The sequence below is a fragment of the Cyanistes caeruleus genome, chromosome 10 (assembly GCF_971803275.1).
Source record: "Cyanistes caeruleus chromosome 10, bCyaCae1.hap1.1, whole genome shotgun sequence".
Lineage (NCBI taxonomy): Eukaryota > Metazoa > Chordata > Aves > Passeriformes > Paridae > Cyanistes > Cyanistes caeruleus.
In genome coordinates this window covers 4,368,807-4,389,717 of record NC_141710.1, presented here as the reverse complement: position 1 = coordinate 4,389,717, position 20,911 = coordinate 4,368,807, and the positions used below count along the sequence as shown (strand labels likewise).

The 20,911-nt window shown below is 49.4% G+C and overlaps 1 protein-coding gene across 1 annotated transcript; it reads right to left on the bottom strand.

Moving 5' to 3' along the window:
• Positions 1 to 720: 720 nt before the first annotated feature.
• On the bottom strand, positions 721 to 13,904 carry TF (transferrin). Its single transcript, XM_086843215.1, has 17 exons — positions 13,348 to 13,904; positions 11,070 to 11,233; positions 10,783 to 10,891; positions 9,340 to 9,531; positions 9,010 to 9,145; positions 8,682 to 8,737; positions 7,477 to 7,646; positions 7,170 to 7,356; positions 6,090 to 6,244; positions 5,870 to 5,963; positions 5,203 to 5,232; positions 4,373 to 4,531; positions 3,056 to 3,200; positions 2,502 to 2,566; positions 2,210 to 2,394; positions 1,341 to 1,527; positions 721 to 960 (listed from the first exon to the last, which is right to left on the bottom strand). Exons 1-17 carry the CDS (start codon positions 13,388 to 13,390, stop codon positions 923 to 925), a joined length of 2,115 nt encoding a protein of 704 aa, XP_086699341.1. The 5' UTR covers positions 13,391 to 13,904; the 3' UTR covers positions 721 to 922.
• Positions 13,905 to 20,911: the final 7,007 nt, after the last annotated feature.

The window sequence follows — 20,911 nt, the reverse complement described above, 5'->3', positions numbered from 1 at the left end:
TCAAAGCCAGGCGCTTTGTTCTCTCAGCAGCTCCTCCACGCCTGCCTTGACAGCAGGATTGGGACACCCTGGATGAGCCCAGGCTGTTCCTCTGGAGCAGAGAGCTTCAGCAGCCCTTTTTGCCTCACCTTTTTATTTTCACCGTGGCTCAGAATAAGGCAAAACAAACTACATGTTTGTTTTCAGGTCAGGAGCACAAAATCAGACAGACTACCAAAACAAACGCAATTCTGAGCAAATCCTAGATTTTTCCAGAAAGGAAGCCTGAGCCTGAACTCTCCCCATCAATACATGTATGTGCTCAGTGAGTCCTGCCTGGTGAAACCCACTTGGACCCAGCCAGCTGAGATCTGAGGCACAGCAGTTTCTGTTCACACCTCCCACTGTATTATTTTGGAGTGGTTTTTATTCCTTTTTCAGCCTTCAGCTTCCCTGACACAAACACTCTTCCTGTGTCCCAACCACACTGGGAAACCGTCACCTGCCAGAAGGCAATGGGACTATCAGGGCAAAGCAAAATCACAGAGAGTACAGAGCATCTATTAATTAGGCTCCAGGGTATATTCAATCCATTTTGCTTCAGCAAATGGTGCAAGAAATTTCCCTAAGAGGCAACAGGAAGTGCCATCAGCCCTCCTGGTATCTGTCACTGCCCTGTGGCGAGAGGCACTGAGGAAGGAATGGGCTTAAGGACCACTTGGAAAAATCTCAGGACACCCATTTGGATTTGAGATTTTATTTTTTGCTGTGCTAGCAGCAGAGAATTGTAAAGTGTCAAAGAGCTACTTTCAGAGTGATGAGGGAGGGCAGAGAAAGCAGTGAAGGCAGAGGGCCCTCCGCGGGTCAGTGTTCGGTGCTGAGGGCACGAGAGGAGTCATGGCTTGAGGCTTTCTCCCCCACTTTGAGGATCCTTCCCATCTCACTATTTGTCCTCAAGGAAGGTGCACACCTGGAGAAGATCTGGAAAGAGAAAGGACGGGGAGAAGTTCAGATCCTGCTTTTAAACCACCAGCACACACCCAGCCATGCCAACAATGTCACACCATGGAAAATCCACGGTGTACCACAAAAATAGAGCTTTAACCACAAATCCCACACTGATGGGTCCAGGGGGGTTCTCTGTGCTATTTCTCAAAGTCCATATTTTCTAAAGGGGAGGAAAAGTCTTTTATTCATGTTGCTGCCAAAGCAGCAGATTTTAAGTCTGTTCTCAGCTCACCCAAGGAACTTTGAGAAAAGAATACGGGCATCTTCTTCCTTTAAAGGCATTGAATGGACAGTTCCAGGAGAAACTGCTCATGCCTGCAATTCAGGACTTCCTCTGGGGCTGTTCCAGTTACCTGATGGGTTGCAGGTGTTGAGGCTGGCAAGTGAAGCATAGTATTTATCTCCGAGGAATTCCTTGTACGATATTCCATCGTGGAGCTTGATCAGGCACTTTGTCCGGTCTTTAAACAGAAGATCCTTGGATTCATATGCAAACATATTGAAATCTTTATTCCTGGATCCTTTTGCTCCAAACAGCCTCTGAAATAAAGGCATGAAGAGGAGAGAAGTAGAAAGCTGGCCTGCTTCTTGTTCCTGGTTCTTCACCACCAAGCCAGGCTCCGGAAATTTAGGACTGAACCTTCTGTCTGTATGCTTAGAGGAGGGATCACTCACTAACAGGCACATTTTCCCCCCATTTTAACATGTCCCTGATGCTGCCAGAAGGTTCTGTAACTTAACCATGAGTAGAAGCAAAAGGCCCCAAGCACCTCTCACCAGACCCTGATGATGGAGCTGACATTAATGTTTGCAGGGAGAAACAGAGATGCTTTAGCCTGGCTCTGGTCAGCCCAGTAGCTGTAGGACTGTGTGTGTGCAGGGAGGCTGCTGTTTGGGCTGGGCCTGACCCTGCTGTGGCACAGATCAGGCACCACAAAGGAGTTTCTGAAACACCCCAGCAAGAGCAGAGGCTGGAAAGGAAGTGATAAACCCATGTCACACAAGTATAGTGTGACAGCAGCAACAACTGCAATCCCACTGCTACCTAAAGGTGTGTTTGCTAAGGTGACAGAGGAGAAAAAGCACTTGGCAAGGGATGGAGGAAGGGGAAGGCCAAGGGACAAGGCTGTCACCCCATAGTGAAGTAAAAGCTTCCCCTCATGCTGACTGGGGAAAATCAGAGCAACCCCACACAATTTCTTCTGCTCTCAGCACTACAAACCTCTTGGTTCTCCAGCATCTCACGGACTTGTTGTGCTTTCTCAGGACGTGTCATCACAGCGTGGGTAGGGACTTTGGCCAGGTTGCATCTCCTGTAATCCATTACATTTGCCCGCTGTCCGTCAGTGCACAGCAACTCAAATTGGTCCATTGTCAGGTCTTTGGCCCAGCTTTCTGTGTTTCTGCCTTTAAAGAGAATGGGTTTAGAGATTCAGATATCTTGTGTAGCAGAACATCAGCCTCAACACCACCTAAGCAATCATGAGATGGGGAAGGCAGCCCTGGCCATGTACCATCAGTGTTCTCCTCAACGATGGAATGCTTGATAAAGGCCACATCCCCCTGCTCGACCAGACACCTGGGAAGTAGAAAAAGAGGACAGTGATGTAAGTGCTTGAATCCTGTCCCTTTCTCACAGATTTGGTTTAGACTTGAGTCATATTCTGTACAATTAATCTCCAAGCACCTCCAGGTCTAGCAGCCCTGCCACAAACATTTAAAATACATCTGAAACACTTTAGTGTCTTTACACTTATTTATGTTAAGAGGAGCCCTTCTGCCATTGTGGGAGGGCTTGTGCCCCTCTGGGTTTGCCTGGAGGCACCACGACATGAGTTTTACAGAATGTGGGTATTTTACAATTATCATTTTTCAGAAATTCATCCATTTTCAGAAAGCAAGGAAAAAGCATGTGGTATATGTACAGTATTACAGAGATACATACTATCTGTGGTGAAATGGAGAAAAAGGGTAGGTCAGCAAATCAGTGTCGACATGAGGCTGTCCTTCACCTGTGCCCTACCCCCTGAGGGGACACTGAGGCAGCCTGGGGGTCCCCAGCACGTACCGTAAAGCCCCGGTGTATCCGTAGTACTGCTCGTGGCTGCTGGCAACGCACTTCTCCGGAGGGACCCCCCCTGAGCCCTTGCACAGCTTGCAGAGGCGGGAGCTGGGAGGAGACCCGGGAGCACAGCCCTGGCTGAAGTATTCATCTGGAGGCAGGAATAGGAGAAATTCACTTTGCCTGCCCTGAGGAGTTAGGGTTTATTTTAATAACGCGTTCTCGCCCTGAGTTTGCGTTCGTGCTCACTGGGGAGCTGGAAACGGGCTGGGAGAAGGAGCATGACTTAGCGGGCAGAAGATCATATGCATCCAGCTTTGATCATGGAACGTGGCTCCTGTTACTATTGATAATTATTGTGATTGTGACCCAGAGAAGCTGTGGCTTCCCCTGGATCCCTGAAAGTGTCCAAGGCCAGGTTGGAGGGGGCCTGGAGCAACCTGAGATAGTGGAAAGTGTCCTGCCATGGCAGGGGGTGGAATGGGATGGGCTTTAAGGTCCCTTTCTACTCAAACCATTCCATGATTCTGTGATGAAGCAGGGCCTAAGGCCCAAGTGCAGTTGGCACTATCTTGGTATAAAAAGAAGAATGTTTTCCCTGCAAACCACTCCCAGCTCACACAGAGACAGCCCGAGCCTCCATAGCCTTTATGGGTCAGCAGAGGTGCATTTGGCAGCCGTGTCAGAGCTCTTGGGGGAGAAGGGACAGTGGGAAGAGAAGGCAGGAGGATAGAGAAGCCAAGAATATAACTTACTAACACTAGTATCTTCATGTGGTTAGGCATTTCCTTTTAATAATTATATGCTTACTTTGTCTTAGTTGTGATTACATTGATAACATTGATAACATTTCCAAATTATTTTTGTTGGACCTTAATTCAGTGAATTCTCAGGCAGTCAGATCAGATCCTTTAAGTTTCTTATAGATCAGCCTCTGTCCCCTGTTCTCAGCCCTTCCCCTCCCTTTGAGTTCCATCCTTTATCCCCAGTCCACACCCTGCACAAGCACCAGGCCCATGTGGGGCAGCCTATATTAGCTTTTTGGGAATACCTCTTGGGCTGCTGCAAAAGGAAGGGGAGAGATGTGAAAAGAAAGTAAAGACCCACAAAGTAGCTGATGTGCCGTATCTTTCTCTGAAGTAGACACCAAAAGCCTAAATTTTTGCTCAGTGAAACCTTAAATAACAGAGTCTTCTCCATTTCTTCCCTCCTGGAGGGAATCTCTGAGGCACAAGAAACTTTGAAAACCTGATGAAGGATGGCAAAACATTTTATTGTGAGCAGATTCCCTGCTCAAAGAAATGGATGCCAGACTGGACTCACCAAAGTTGCAGTTGCCTGTCCTGTTGTGAATCAGGCCCATGGGGATGTTCCAGCCAGCAGTTCTCCCCACGGCGGTGTGGCACGACTTCTTGCCCTGCAGGTTGTTCCAGTTGATATCCTTGTCAGACTTCTTCACAACAGCCACAGCAAAGTAGGTTGCTTTCAGAAGATAAAATAAAGAATTGAGGCCTGACCCAAGGATCCCACTGTCGTCCCGTAGGAGAGAGCACTGGTTTCACTTGGGAAAGGGAACCTATGAACAGCACAGAATTACTTTGTGCTTATAAATAATGGGCCAGGCAGCAACAGTGGAAGAGTTTGTAGATGTGATGCATCTATTTCCACCACACTCCTGGGAAATTATTATCCCTGACATTTCCCTGCCCTCCAAAGCTCTGACATCTGGGTATATGAGAAAGGAAGACACACGAGGATTTCGTATCCACTCCTGATTCCTTATTCTCTCCTTAGCAAAGGACAAAACCCTCCCTTCCTCTCCCCCTTTCCATTTCTAGAAAGAATAATTTCCTATTAATTATTATTTAAATTATAATGCTGCAGTCCAGACACTCACTCTCTGTTCATAGCCCCCCTGACACTGTAATGGTGTGACCACATCAATCTCTGCCACTACCAAATGCTTCACCTCAATCTTATTGCAGGCCCTAATTTTCCCTCTGACTGCTAAACCTATCTCCCAAATTTCTAATATCTACCCTAGACACTCCTTGGGTGGAGACTGGCCATTTATTCTCCACTCATGACTCATACCTACTTTTCTACTTATACCCCCCTAGATTCTTTTCTGTCCCCCTGTTGGCAGTAATTACCTGGTTCTTCTTCTGAATCGCAGTGATTGTCTGTGGGAGGGGAGAAGAAAAAGAAGATGTTAAGTTAAAAACATCTCAAATCCAAAAGAATCAAGCTCACTAATTTCTGGAGAAACTCTGTTGTAGAAGTGACCATTTCAAGTAACACTTTGTGCATCAGCAGAACAAAGCACAGCCTCCAGCTGCTCCTCTGAGCTAAAACAAGCAGTTTTACCAAGGCTGGTGCTAAAGGACCAGAACATCCTAATTAAAACAAAGAATAGCTCCTGACTATCAATGCCTGCTCCACCAGGCTGTTCTGCTTTCATGGACAGACAAGGTGTGTAATGGTGAGCAGAACTGCCTCAGAGCACCGTGTGTTAGGTTGGATATCAGGAAAAGGTTCTTTCCCCAAAGGGTGGTCGGGCACTGCCCAGGCTCCCCAGGACTGCCAGAGCTCCAGAAGCCTTTGGACAATGTTCCCAGGCACAGGATGGGATTGTTGGGGTGTCTATGCAGGGCCAGGGGTTGGACTGATGATCCTGGTGGGTCCTTTCCAAACCAAGATATTCTGTGATTTCTGCAGGATGCAGCACTGCAGCTGGTTTGTAAGATTCCAGAATAAAACCGGCACTTTGGCGCCAGCCTATTCCCCACCACCTGGAGCCTGAGACAGAGCTGTGCTTACCCTCATAGCTCTCTGCCATCACTGGCACCAAGCCACACATGCCAGCAGTGTAGACAAAGCCTCCATCTAAGCTGATGGCATCTGCTTCACCTTTCTGCAAGGGAAAGGTGCAGAAATGAAACGCTGCTTATCCCCAGGTCAGCGCTTTCCAGAGCTCAGATGGTAAAAGAAGCACCTGAGAAATTCACAGTGAGAAGAAAAGGGGGGAAAAAAACTGTACCATGATCTTCGTGATGCATTCCTTGGTGTCCTCTGCCACAACACACTCCACATCCCCATTGCTCATCACACTCCAGACGTCACACTTCTTCTTCTCATCCCTGCCAATCGCACACCACTGGACCTTGCTGCCTCTGCGGCTGGGGGTCAGGCGATCTGCAAAGGCAACGGGGAAAACAGGGATGAACCCTGTGGAGCCACATCCTGGCTACGAGGGACTCGGCCACAAACCACCTGTACACACCAACCTGCTGCTGCTCAGGGAGAGGAGTTCTGGTTAATTAAGCCCCGGGCTGGCAAGAATAGAAAAGATGATTCTTGAGCTGAAGTAGACTCAAAAATCAACTTACAGGTCAGAAAGGTGAATTGCTGCATAACACAAGCCATTCAGACAGATTTCTGTTAGCTAAGACAACACAACCACTAAACACCCCAGTGGTAACAGTACTTGCACTTGCTGCCTGTAATATGTCCCACATTTCTGCACTCCTCATAGCCCAGACAGCAATGAGACTAAGATCAGTCTGAGCTCAAAAATTACAACCCAGTTATGTTTCTGTGAATTATCTGGTTTGATGCTATGTGAAGTCCATTTACCCCCTTCCATAAATGCCACTTAACAGAAGTGAAGTACTTTAAATTGTACTGAATTCATTCTAAGCGGGTTTCAGAGATCATTTGTGGCATGTTTGACTCTCAGAAAGCTATCAGAAAATGCTTGACGAGTCTAAATGGAAATCAAGGGCATTGTCTGAACCTGGTGTCCTGGGATGTTCCTATGGCTTTTCTAAGAAGCAGTTTTGACTATGCCCAGTCTCTACCACCAGCTGAACAACTGGTGTGGAGTTTGTGTAGATTTTCCATATTTATCAGTGTGGTGATCTGGGTTTGGATACAACAAATTCCTTTATTGATGTAAGTGAAGTTTGTGAAAGTTCTGTGATTTCACAGGAAATATTTTGCAGGTGATACAGTCTATGTCTGAAAAAATCATGTTCCTTTCTCCTGGCTGTATTTGCCAATGCCAACTCTTCCACACAGCCCATGCTGACATGAGATTGGTGTTTAATGTCCTGCCTACCTTTCTGGAGGCTCTGGACAGCACTGTAATACTCAAAGCCCAGGTAGAGCTGAGCATCCATCAGTGACGGGATTTGCTTCAGTTGTACTGCAGAGTCTTTGAAAAGTAAGTCTTTGAGGCCTGGGTCCTTCTTGCCAGGTGGCCCAAAGAGGTGGAAGGAGCTGGTTGTGCCCACGCCAAATCTTTCCTGCCACAAGGGAAAATTAATCAGTAAATAACCACACCAAAACTTTTGGAAAGCTGGAGAAAGCAATCAAAACCAGAGGACAGGGGATGTTAGAGGAAGGCAAGGAGAGCTTGGTGATACCTGTGCTCTGGAGAGGAAGTTCCAGATGTCATTGACCTTGCTGTCATCTCGAGCCACAACGGCGTGAGCAGGAACCCTGGCCCAGTGGCAGGCCTTGTAGTTGTCCACGGGCTGGCGGGTGCCGTCCAGACACAGGAGCTCATAGTCATCCTTCTCAGCTGGGGCGTTTTCTGAAGGGAAGGAGGAACCATGAGTTTCATCACCATGAAAACAGACAGAAAGGCTTCCAGTTTGGGAAGCTTTGTAATTAGTTTATTTCTGCTGAAGCTCCGGGGGTAATTCTTTGCAGAAGACTGCTTGCAGGCACCCCCCTTGCAATGGGGTCACCTTGGGCATATGAAGGCCTTTGGAAGAGAGATCACCTCAGCTTCTGCTGTAACCAACCCAACAGTACAAGGATTTATGCACAAAGGGATGCCAACAGGTTTACAAATCTCAGACAAATGGATTGAGCACGTCAGGAGCTGCACGTAGTCTGTGAAGGCCAGTAGGTGACTAATGTCAAGGCTGAAGACAAAGTCCAGGACTGAGATCACAAGGTTACAGGAGAATTCAAGTGTGAAGGGACTTTTGAAGATCTCTGGTCAAGGCAAGGACAGAGCAGGATGTTCCAGATAGATCTTGAAACCCTTCAAGGATGGAGAGTGCACAGCTGTCCTGAAAAATCTGTCCCAGTAACTCCTCACTGTCCTCAAGGGAACAAAAATTCCCCTTATATCCTGTCCCCAGGCTGATCAAGCCCATCCCACAAAGCACCTCCTTGCAGGACAGTTATCCCTGCCCCATGACCACCTTGGTGACCCTCCAGTGAGCTCACTGCAGCTCCTGGGTGTGCCAGGCCATCCTTGGTCTCCACAGAGTTAGTGAACTCTTGTTGTGGGCTGAATTCCCTCCAAAATCCCTTCCAGAGGGATGGGTGACCTGCTCAACTGCTCACATTACAGCTGGCTCTGAGATATGGCACCAAGCAGGTTTTCCAACTAGAAAGAAGAACCTCAGGGAAGATAAAGTGGATCCACCATAATCCCATTTCTCAATAACAAGGATGAGTCAGTTCAAAATGTGCAAAACCTTTTTCAAGAGATGAAAGAAGCGTTTGGGCCTAGAGAGGAATGAAAGCTGCACAGTGTAGACAAATTGCAGGATGGTGTGGCAGCAAGAGGTGGGACCAGAAAGAGGAGAAATGAGAGATCTTGCAGGTGTACCTTGAACAGTTGTGTGTTTCACAAAAGCCACCTCTCCTTTCCCATCTTTCAGACAGCTGCAGGTGGGAGGAACAAAAGAGAAGTTAGAAAAAAGACATTGTGACTCCCTATCTCCCATTTCAACAAATTATTTTTGGCGTAAACTGCAGCCACAGAGCAATGGTCTTCCCCAAAAAAGCTATGCTGGAAGGGAAGGAATTGTAATGGCAGAGAAGTAATTCAGTCTCCTCAGGACCCCTGATTCCAACACAGCCCTCCTTGGTATAACAAGAACTTGCATGTGTCAGGGCTAGAATGTTTCCCCAAAGGAAAAATAACCCTCACTCACTGAAAAGCTCCAGAATATCCAGAATAAGGTCCTGTGCGGGACATTTTGGTCTTGGCATCCCCCTTGCACTGACGGTACAGTTTGGGTTCAGTGGTCGCACCAGGAACACAGCTGGCAGAGAAGAAATTGGCCACGGCTATGGATGGGAAGGAAGCAAAATTGGTCAAAAATTCACTTTTAGGAGGACTGGGAAGGGAGGGGGTCCACAAGAAATGTCAGTGCTCTGCAAACTACCTCCGGAGACCCACAGAAGATTGAGCAACACCCCTTTCACCACGACACTAGCCCTGGCTTAACTGCCACCACCAATCTCACCATGCCCCACCTCACCTTGCTCAATGGAGCCCGAGTCTTTGCCGTCCCACTCGATGTCCCCGCGGTGGGTGAGTATCCCGATGGGAATGACCCAGCCAGCCGACCTGCCCAGCCCCGTGTGGCAGGAGGTCTTGCCCCGCAACTCATTTATGGAGAAGCCTGTTCCTTTCTTCACAACGGCCACGGCGTAGTAGCTGGTAGTGGAGCCTGCAGTGCAGGAAAAAAGGAGTAAAGCAATGAGAAAAGAGGACTTAGGTACATTTCAAACCCTGCTAAATGCCCAGTTTCAGGGAACAAAGTGCTGCGCTTCCAAACAATCAGCGAGTTTGGTGGAACACTTGTGGTTTTCTCATTTTCTTGGGGGTGAGTTAATGCTGCCCATATTGAGCTAATGCTGCACATTACAACTTACTGGAAGTGACCTGAAAATGCTATCACATTCAAAGTGCCATAGTTTTTGTAAGGAACTTCAATGAATCTTTTTGCAAGTCTCCACTGGCAAGTCTCTTCTCAAATGCCATTGCCCACAGATGCCTTGTGAGACTGAAACTCCGTATTTAGTCTTTAGAATTTGACCCCATCTGTTACATGCTATATATGGATATAAAGACTGAGTTGTGGGGGTGGTAGAGACTTCAGCCTTTAAGGTTTAAGATCTTTTTCTTAGCTGCCACATTAGGAATGACTGTGCTGCATTGCTTTGATCCTGAATACTGCGTACAAACTGACTGAACTCCAGGGAAGAGGTCAAAAGAGATTGGGACCTTTGGATGTGGCAGGGAAATAGCATCTCCCCTGGGAGATTTCCATTCCATTTCTACTTCCTGGGAGTTTGGCTTCCAGGAAAAAGATGGGAGAGATGAAGGACGGTACAATGAGTGAATAGGGGTGGAGCCATGGATCTCATTCTGATCAGAAGGGATTGTTGCAGAGCACTTTTTATGCTTCTCCTTTTTTTCCTGGGGATTGTCTGCATTTCTCACCTCAGTGAACAAAACTGGATGTCCCTCCCAACCACTAGTAATGCTGTTGCCTCTCCAATAATTTATTTTTTTTTCTGTCCTGATAACTGCACAGAAAATCACAGAACTTATCTGTGCTTCCCAACTCTGTGTTTTACCCACAGAGTTCAAGGCCACTGAAAGGAGAAGATCTCTGAGTCCAGCACAATTTTTATGCCATGTTTTTCAGGAGGACCACGATTTCTGCTCATGGGATCAGAGACCTTCACTGTAGCAAATGACATGAAATGGGGCACTGGATTCTGTGACCATGGGTGATGATTCACATTTTGCTGAACTGCCCCACACACACCCCTTCCCCTCTGGGAGCTGGAAACCAGGGGAAATATCTTTGACCCCCAACCAAAATATGGGGGAACTCTGCATGGAAAGGATGGCATTTGCACTCTGAGTTTGTTACCACCACTTGGCTCAAAAATAGTGCACGGAAATGTACCTTCACTGTGTTCATAGACCTCAGCAGCAATGGGCTTCAGCTTGTAGGGAGCAAGGCCTGCCTCAAAAATTTGACCTCCATCCAAGCTAATGGCATCTGCTTCATTATTCTAAACAACAAAGAGATTTCATCAATTAATAAAGAGTAGGAAAAGCGCTTCCCAGAGTCTCTCCTGGATCTTATAATGGAGGGAACACAAGTAACAACCAGTGACTGAAAGGAAACTCCATCTCCAGGTGTAACAGGCTGCTGAAACATCCCAGCAGAGGAATTTGCTGCCCACTCACCGAAATGGCTTTTATGCAGTCGAGGTATGATGACTTTTGCAGGCAACTGAAAGCAAAGTTCTCCTCCTGCATGTGGTCCCTCAGACTATTGCATTTTTTCTCTTCTGCTGGGGATATTGCGCACCACCTGATGCTTGGTTTTTGGGGAGCAGCAGAACACAGAGCTGTAGAAAGAACCAGAAATAAATAGTCTCAGAGGGGGAGAAAGGCATTGACTGGAGAGAAACAGCATCTTTGTGAGCACAAGGTCACTGCTTCCCTGTGGTCACAGCCCTGGGTGACGGCCACATGCAGGATCTCCCAAGCCGTGCAGGAAGGTCCTTTCTTTCTTGCCTGACATATGCACCATCAGGAATATTTGGGACAATCATTCCTGTTCCTGGACTACTGTGATTCAAGCAGCCTGGACTCACAGCAACATCCACAGGATTAGGAGAACAAATCCACACACTTCAGTAGAAATAAAGCTCAAGCCTTTGCAAAAACAAAGAGAAAAGTTGGAGCACTGAAGCAGTGCCTGTGCCAATAACCCCAGAGGGGGAGCAGCTCTGACCTGGCCAGATTGTGTGCAGTGCATTGCCACTCTCACCTCCTTGGCAGCTGAGTGAAATGATATATTGAACTGTCTCTATGTCTCACCTGCTCCACTGAACCCCATGAGAGATGCCATAGCACCACCACAGTCCTTCCATGAATCCCCCAACCAGTAAAGGCAGCTGAATGGTTGCTCTGGGGGGGACCAGAACAAAGCAAAAGCCTTGGGTGGGTGCAGATTCATGTCTCCTCCAAAAACCTGAACCCAGAAATGCTGGAAAATTGCAAACAAGGATGTGGCCAGTCTGTGGTGACACTTCTCCTTCACTCTGCCCCTTCCAGGCAGGGCTGTGCTGACCAAGAGGCTGCTTGCACTCCTTCTCCCTCCAAACCACTGATGGCACATTTCATCCAAACACCTCCAGATTAAACTGTGTGATCTCCATGTTCTCTTTCATCTCAGAAATAAACTCTCTTTACCTGATTTCTGAGCCTCCCAGTGGAGGTGCTGAATTTGGCCACAGGGAGAATCTTTAGCCTCAATTCCTATGGCCACCACCCTTTTTTTCATATGTTTTTCAAGTTCATCATACATTTTTCAAGTCTTGGCTGCACAAAACCATGGTCACCTTAACCTAATGCTGGCAAGCATCCTGCCTGGGGCAGAGGCTGGGTGGGGACCTCCTGAGGGAGTCAGCCCAGCTGCACTGGTGACACTGGGAAGGTAATGGCAGCCTGAGTGCCCCAGCCACTGTCACAGACCTTTTGGGTGACCTTTTGTCTCTTTCTGTGCAGGGGAGGAAGAGGAGGAACCATTAAAAAAACATCTTTACATGCTAATATTCAGCAGAGGTGCTGAAGGACTTCCTGATGCCAGAGGCGCAGGGAGCACTTCCTACCAGAGGACATTAATCACCACCACATTTTATGGGGATAAGAAGAGACCTGCTGCCTACTCCAGGAAGGAGATCCCTCTTTCCTTGTCCAGGCATCAGTCCCCAGGTCAGGTGCATCCAGAACGTGGCTCCAGCCTCCTTGCCATGACTACCTGCCCTTTGCCTGCCAGAGTTGTGAGCAGAGAAAGAGGAAAGAACCGCTCCAAACAGAGCCAGATCTGCAGCAGCACAAATTTGGCATTAAATAGGCAGGAGCCTGAGCAAAGTACAGCTGAAGCAGCAGGACAGAGCAGCGCAGGAGCAGAGTGCGAAGCACACTGCATCTTTCATTATTTAAGCTCTATTTTATTGTCACTGCCCTGAGGTTTAACCAAACACATGTACAAGCTTGGCAGGCAGGTTTTGCAATAATTTCTCCCCCCTGGCTGAGTCCGTGCTGCTCTCCCAGCACAGCAGCTGGCCGAAGGATGATTTTTCCCTTCGCCCCGGGACAGCAAGAGGTCGGAGCCTGTCCCAAGCATTCTCCTCCGTGGTGGTGGGAGCAGAGCATCCCTCCTCCCTGCAGGGTGGTCATCGGCAGGGTGGGGAGCTGCGACCCTCCCTCCACCCCACGGGCTGGCCAAATCTGCTGTCAGTAACACTCCAAACACCGTAACACTCAGAACACCATCCTCCTTGGCAGATCCAGGGCTGCCAAAGCCAGCACCGCTTCACCTTCGGCTTTTCCTTAGCAGCCTCCTGGCTCTGGCGTGTGCAGCAGCTCCCAAACAGCCTGGCCTGGGGGAAGCCTGGGGTCCACGGAGGTTTTGACTTCCTTCCCCCAAAGGCTGCTTTCAGCAGACACTTACCCACTATCCCGAGGGACAGCACAGTGAGAAGTGTGAGTTTCATGCTTGAGCAGGGGGTCGGGTGCCGAGGGAGGGGTGCCGCAGCCTTGGTCACAGACCGTCCCCTCCAAGTCTGTGATGGCTCTGGAACCGCTTTCTGCCCCTTTTATAGAGGAACAGCCTTGGCTGTGTTTGCAGAAGCAATGACCTAACACTGTTTGTCCTTCCTTGTTTCTCAATAGCTCTTAAATCGCCCCCCTCCCCGGATCAGCCCATTTTTAGGAAGCCTTTCACTTTGGCACTGAACCCTTCCGCAGGCAGGAGTCAGAACAGGGCACAGCGCTTTGCATTCTACAAGGGGCTTCAGATGGAAAATTCCCAAGCTGTGACATTAGAATTCTCCTGCGGGCTGAAACGCCGCAGGAGGGGCGATTTTCTTTGTGCTGCCCAACCCCTGCCTTGCTCGGAATTAATCTCAGAAAGTCCCTGCTGGACCCAGAGGCGAGCTTTGTGTGTTTGCCAGTCGCTGCTGCTGAGGTGCCGGTCGCCCCTTGGCTCGCAGCACCGAGTGCCTGCCCGCTCCCTTGCGCGCTCCTGGCAATGGCAGCGGGCTTGAGAGGCAGTAAATGATTCTTAGACATATCTGGCAAAACAAATCCAACAGCAGTGACCAGACAGCTCGATGAGTGCCCTGCAGACAGAAGGAAGCGTCACGCTGCACTTTTGGTGCATTTTTGGGATGAACCTGGGAAGAAATGCTGAGATTAGCAGTCAGCCTGCTCCCACTTCCTCTGCAAACCTTCTCCATCCGATTGTGCTACTCCTGGCCTGTCCCCCTGGGGGTTTATGAGGGCACCCTCTGCGATGCTGTCCCAGCCTTCATGTCTCCATCTTTGCTGCCAGGTACAGGGCCAGCTGCAGCCTTTGGCACACACACACAAACTGAGAATTCCCTGGACCACATCAGCCGGCCCTGGAGCCCGAACATCATCCTTAGACCACTGCTAGGGCTGCTCCACTCACCATGTCCACCCCACAGGAGCTACAGGTTTGCTGTTGGAAGCCCAGCCAGGAGGTCCAGCTCCCACGCTTGCTTTCAAGAGCATGAGGCTGCCCTGGAGGCAGGATCTCCTAGATCCTCTGCACAGGTCCTTCCTCTCCTACAGCCTTCACAGTCTACACAGCTGGTGGTTGTCTGGAAGCACCTGGGTTGGCTCCTGTCCCTTCTCCCAGCAGGCTCAGGACAAAGTGACCTGCTGCTGGTGGTGGTGGTGGTGCCCAGAGTGGCTTCAGTACAGGTGGGAGCCCAGTGCCAGGCCAAGGATTTGGCTCTACAGAGTGACCCAGGGAGGGTGGAGGCCCTCAGGCAATGACAACCTTCACCATTGTGCTGGGAGCCCACCCTGCCGGTGACTGAGAGGCACTTCTGGCCACACTGGTTATTTCAGCATCATCTGCAGCACTTCCTTCAACATTGCTGGTTCCTATTTTTCATCCCTTCATCCCTTCATCCCCTGCTTTCCCAGAAGAGCAGAATTTCTTGTGTCCAGAGTGTCTCCAAACACACTGCAGCTGGAAGGGGACTGACCTTCTCCCACCTCAAGCCTCTCCTTTTAAAAGATCTCCCATCCATATTTAGTCCAGCAAGCTGTGGCCATCCAAGGTCTTTTTCCACCAAGACAGGTAGATGCCACTGAAATCCATCCCCAGCTTCCTGCAGATCTCACTGATCCTACCTCATTCATGCAGCCTTAGCACCATCCCCATCCTTGGGAAGAAGAGGCACAAGGGCTTGCAGGAGTCTGTCCCACATGGTTCCTCCAGGGCCTTTTGCTGATTTGTTCCAAAATTCCTCTTCTAACAGACATATTGAGAAACTGTAGTTGCAGCTGAAACAACAAAGACACCTGGGCACATAAATGTTGATGGAAATGCTTGGACATACCGACTCCACAAGTAGTTACAGCGCTATCCAAATAAAGATACTTTTACCACATGACAGATTGAGGGGAAAGAAGCAAAAAAGAGCTGGGAGAACATAAAGAATCTACTCAAATAACAGAAGAGCAGTTGCTAGAGGAGCTCAAGCTATCTGTGCCTTCTGCACATGGTTCCCAGACCTTTTTCCATGGACAACTCACCACTCCTCTCTCCGTTCTCACATTATGCTTGCCTCTCAATGCCATCTCTACCTGCCAAGGGGATGGCTGTGATGTGCTGATGGGATGGGTGCTGTTCACATCTCTTTCCCTTGCTCTCCCAGATAGCATCAGGGAAAATCCAGGGGTGAAGGAAGAGGCTTGGATTGCAATACCTCTTGTACTCCAGCAACCTCCTGCATTTCCAGATGTCCAGCCACAAGTCATCTGGAACATCATCAGCCACATGCAGAGGTGCTTCTGCACCTCCTTTTGTTGCTAGCAAATCCTACCTTTCTCCATGATGGATTCTACTCTCCTCCTGGTGTGCATCTTTCCTCTTTCAACAGCTTTTGACTCCTTTGGCCAAGCCTGCAGAGAAGAAACTCTTCCAACACACAGCTTCCCTTGGAGGTGGACAGACACAGAGCAGGTCAGGGCTGTGTCCTCTAGGCCACTTGGGCTGAGGGTTCAGGCCTCGATTTTCAAAGGACCCAACAGGTTTCCAAGGTGGTTCTTGCTGAGGAGTACAGCCCACCATGGGAAGCCTTGGAAGGAAAAGGAAAAGTGTCCTGGATGGCTTCCAGCTGCAACATCCAATTATTTTTGGAGTACGGGATGCAGTCAGTTTTCTCCCCTGGACATCCATCAGACACCTGCTTTGCCAAATTTTGTGTTAGAAAACACACAGTGACTCCTGCCTCTCACTAAGTACATGCACCTCCCTCTGCAGGTTCTGGTTGGATCTTGCTGCCTGGGTGCATGGCTGGTCTCATTCCCAAGTGCCTGTGTCTGGCTGAGTAAGCTGAGGTTCAACAGCAAAGGCCAATTTTTAGTAACACAGGAAATTCTTGTTGCCATTCAAGGCAAAAGCTCTATGCTCTGGCTCATGTGAGCAGGAGCAGCTTTACCAGAAAGGACAGAGCTAAGTCTTTGTCTCAGTTATCCAGAAATATGAGCCCTTCTACAGTGCACATCTTCATGTAACGACCTGAATTATTGTCACACATCCCAAGTTCGTTGCATTGCAACACTGCACATCCCGGCCGTTGTGTTTTCCAAAAGAGGATACTGCTAAAAATTACATGAATGATGAAGAAATACAAATGAACACACTCCCTGCCCAACCATGGGTCATTGGTGCTGCATAAACACAGCTGAACCCTGGGGAAAGAACAATGCCAAGTGAAAGAGAAGGTAAAATAATACTGTTTATTTCCACATCTCCCTCATTACCGCGAGGCCGCGTGTGTGTCCTGGGGTTTGTGGTTGAGATGAGGCTGCGCTGGAGTTTTGGTTGTGTCCCAAGGAAAGGATGTTTGTTGCAGCTGTGATAAAGTTAGAGCTGGCATGGCTGTGTGGGAGAAGGCTTGGCTTTACCACAGAGCTGGCTGCTGCCCATGGCACAGCTCATCCTGGAGCAAATGCAGCTGAGCGGGGCTGTAGCCAAGCTCTGGTTGTGTGGGGGACTGTGAAAAACACCAAAAAAAGAGAGAAATAGGGAAAGCTGCGAGGCTTTTCAAGGCACCACACCATCACAGGTATCTCACCCAACTCTTTGGAGCAGTTATTTCCATAGAGGTGCTCCTAGGCAGCTGTGGAAACCTTTGGAGCTAATGTTGGTGTTCCCAGGGGTCACCAGGCTGGCAGTTGTGATGAAAACCCAGCTCACATTGAGTGACTAAGGAGAAAATGCCCTGAAAATTGAAGAAAAATCCAAAAGGGGAATCTACTGAACCTCGAGGTGGGGTGGGCTGAAGGAAGAGGGAAAATTATACACCCACCAGGAGTCTCAGCTTTTCCAGAGTTAACTTGTTTCCCTCTAGAAAAAGGGATTCCCAGGTTGTGGCTAGGAGAAGGCTGGAGTGTCCCCACGACAAGGTGTTCAGCATGGTCAACCACAAAAGCTGGGCTCAAGTTCTTGTCCTGTCCTGGGCCTGCATATGAAGGCAGGTGAAGCAGGAAGAGCAGACTGATGGGAACACATCTTCTCAGATCATCTTCTGTCAATAGCCAGGGTGAGACAGAAGCTGAGACGGGCACTCAAGTGGCAATGGTGCCGATCTCAGGAGATGGGAGATGGTGATCCTGGGTCATGAATGGATGGGGAGCATCCCTGTGGAGGAGGATTTGGGGAACTGATGAGTGACAAATTGGACATGAGCTGGCACTGTGCAATTGCAGCCAAGTGTCTGCTGGGCCACATCCAAACCAGTGTGAGCAGCAGGACTAGAGAAGGCTCTGGGGAGACCTCAGAGCCCCTTCCAGTGCCTTAAGGGGCTCCAAAAAAACTGGAGAGGGACTTTGGACACAGGCATGAAGTGACAAGACAAGGGGGAATGTCTTCCCACTGCCAGGCAGTAGGGTTAGATGGGATATTGGGAAGGAATTGTTCCCTGTGAAGGTGGTTAGCCCTGGCACAGATTGCCCAGAGAAGCTGTGGCTGCCCCATCCCTGGGAATGTTCCAGGCCAGGCTGGATGGGGCTTGGAGCAACCTGGTGTAGTGAAAGGTGTCCCCGCCTGTGGCAGGGGGTGGAATGGGATGGTCTTTAACAGTCATTTCAAAGCCAAACCATTCTGGGATTCAGTGGTCAGGTACCCAGGAGGGGCAGGGAGATGTCAGGGGGCTTCTGCAGAACTGGTTTATCTCACCTCTGTAATAACCTGGGGAAAACCCCAGCCTTCCTGCCTGATGCCAAGCCTCTCCTGGAAGAGGGAGTCACTCATGCCCTGGAGCCCAGGTCAGCTTGGGGCTTGCAGCAGCTGTAAGCCACTGTGGGAGTGCCAGCTCTGAGAGCATGGCCTTGGCTGATGATGGACTGCAACCAGCTTGGCATTCCCCATGGCTCCCAAGGCCTGACAGATACCTGGAGAGCTGTGGCTGGCTTTCCAGAAACAGGCTTGCAGGCCGTGTTTGGACCGATGTGTCAATTTTGGGGCCATGCTCCAACTGCAGAGTCACTGTGCTTAGTTTATTTTTCAGGAAATGCCACAAACTTATTTCCCTGCTTGTTAGGAGAAATATTCGGTATCAGGTTTTGACTGTATTGCAAAATGCTGTTTTCTACCTGGGATGAGCCAAACTGGCCTCTGAAGAGTTGGAGCTGATGTTGTTTGAACCAATATTTGCTTCTAAGTATTGCTTCTAAGTATTGCATAATTTCAAAACTGTGCATGGCAAACAAAGAGCTCTCTGTCGATTTTAAGCTGCTCTTCCCAGCTTGGAGTGCTAAGCCCAGCTGCAGACGGAGGCCTCTTGTCCAGAGCTGCTTACCAGGTCATACCATTGCAGATTTGCATTTTTAGGTTGGAAACTAATGGCAGCTCGACAGCCAGGTGCCAGCAGCTCGACCCACTGTGCCTTGCATGGCAGCTCTGCAGGACGGTGCCACTGCCCCACATCCTCCTCGTGCACATCCCCCACTCCAGCAAACAGCAGCTGGCCCAGCAGCTCTGAGGAAACAGGTTTTCTTGACCTCCTTTCCCAAGCAGGCCCCCATTAACTCCCCAGCCCCCTTGCTGAAGTCAGCAGTGGCTTCTGCTCCACCAGCCAGCAGTCCCTGCAAAACTCTCCCTCTTAGACATGCAATTAGTGCCATTCCTCCAAATGAAGGATCTCTGCTTAATTAACCCAAAGGTTAACAGGATTACCAGCAGCTCTGTGCAACACCAGGAGCTGTGATATTCCTGAAAGGATTTTGGAAGGGAAGGTGGTGAATTCCTGCTGAAGACACTCTGGCAAAGAGAGCGGCTGGAGCCTGTTAACACTCAGCCCTGCCTCCTGTATATTTTCCAGAGATCTGTGGGAACAAACAGGTAAATACTGCTATCTGGGAAAGAAATTGCAGGAGTGCCAGCTGCTCTGTGTGGCTACAGCACCTTCTGCTCCTCTCCTGCAGGACCCCAGGTCCCACGCCAGGGCTTGCACGAGGCAGCTGCACAACTCTTCTGTCCACAAAGTGGCTGTTTCAGTTTCCTGGGACATGCCAGACAGTTCTTACAGGGACATGTCCCCACAATGAGGTGCTGGACCATCCCAGATGTGTGTCTGACTGAGAACAGGAGAAAAAGAGGCTTATTTCCAGGAGGAGGGAGCTGTGACTCTCGTGTGATACCATGCACACATCCAGGGATGTTCTCCTGCAGTGGCAGAGCCCAGGACACTGGGATGGGGACAGAGGCAGAGACAACTGTGGCAGAGATGGCCAAGAAGACCTTGTAGTGAGAGGGGAGGAAGAGTGGAGGAGCACAAGATGAACCTGGGGCTGAGCCACTGCTACTCCACCACCATAAGGGAGCACATAAGGACATCACTGAAGCAGGTCCTGGCAGATGCAGCCAGGGGAGCAGCTCTGAGCCTGTTGCAGAGTGATGCTGGGAATTTTGCTGCACCAAAGGTCACTTTGCAATTGACTTTGCTGTGGGCATGGAGCAGGCAGCAGAGGCCAGCAGCCAGAAGGACACAAAGGACAAGGCAAGGGGAGACACCAAGAAGAATGTGGGAACCAGCTTCCCAGAGCAGTGCCAACAGTACCAGCCCTGGGGCTGGAGCACTGTCCATCTGCTGGAGCAGCTCTCTCTGCTAGATCTAACCCAGGGAGCAGGGACTGAACCTCTTCTTGTCCTCCACAGCCCCCAGGCAGCCCAGCTGGGCTGGCACAGCCACCCAGCACTGCGCCCAGGCATTGGAGCTGCTGGAGAGCTGCTCTGGCCAGAAATGAGATTTGGGCATTAAATGAACGGGAAAAGGGTCAGCTCACCAGTGGGTCAGGCTGAACTCTACCACTTGCTGTTCAACCCCTTTCCAGTTAGTTGATTTATGGTAATCATTAATTCCAAGCCCCTGTCCATGCGGGAAGGTTCACAATAGCTAATTTTTAATCTGTCACCATAACTACACACTGCTACATGTGTCCTGGTTGAAGCTACCTTCCCATTTAAACATTCTTACAGCCAATATAATTCCCTGCTGATTAACTGTGGTTGTTTTGAAACCACAAAAAAAATCTGTTGGCCAACATTCCCTTCCACTCTGTAATTTTAAATCAGCATTAAAAGGGAATTAATGGAAATAACACTTAAGAATAACAGCAAAGTTTAGTCTTTATTGGAGACCCTTTGAACTCTAGTTAAATTAATTTCCCTTCTGCTCTTGAGATTTTTCAAAGGCAGATCTGTCACAAGCCATGCAAACATCTCACCCTTCAGAGGTCAAGAGCTGAGTATGACACCAGTGAGCAAATACTGGCCCCAGGAGCTGGGAGGGCATCTCCTCCCTGCCAGCACTGGTGACCACCACACCACCTGTGAAACACCTGCCCTGCCCAGGGATCATTGAGAAGCCCACAGGCAGGCTTGACCTTCTGGTGCCTCCTCTCACTCCTAAGTGACAGAGGAATTTGTTTCCTGCTCGCTGATCAAGATGTTCTCATCAAGATAAAATCTG

Coding starts and splice junctions, on each gene's coding strand:
- TF (XM_086843215.1), bottom strand. CDS start 13,390: ATGAAACTCACACTTCTCACTGTGCTGTCCCTCGGGATAGTGG. Junction 9,146..9,339: donor CTCGGGCTCCATTGAGCAAG/GTGAGGTGGGGC, acceptor TCCCATCCATAG/CCGTGGCCAATTTCTTCTCT. Junction 5,233..5,869: donor GATGGCAGAGAGCTATGAGG/GTAAGCACAGCT, acceptor CCCCTCCCACAG/ACAATCACTGCGATTCAGAA.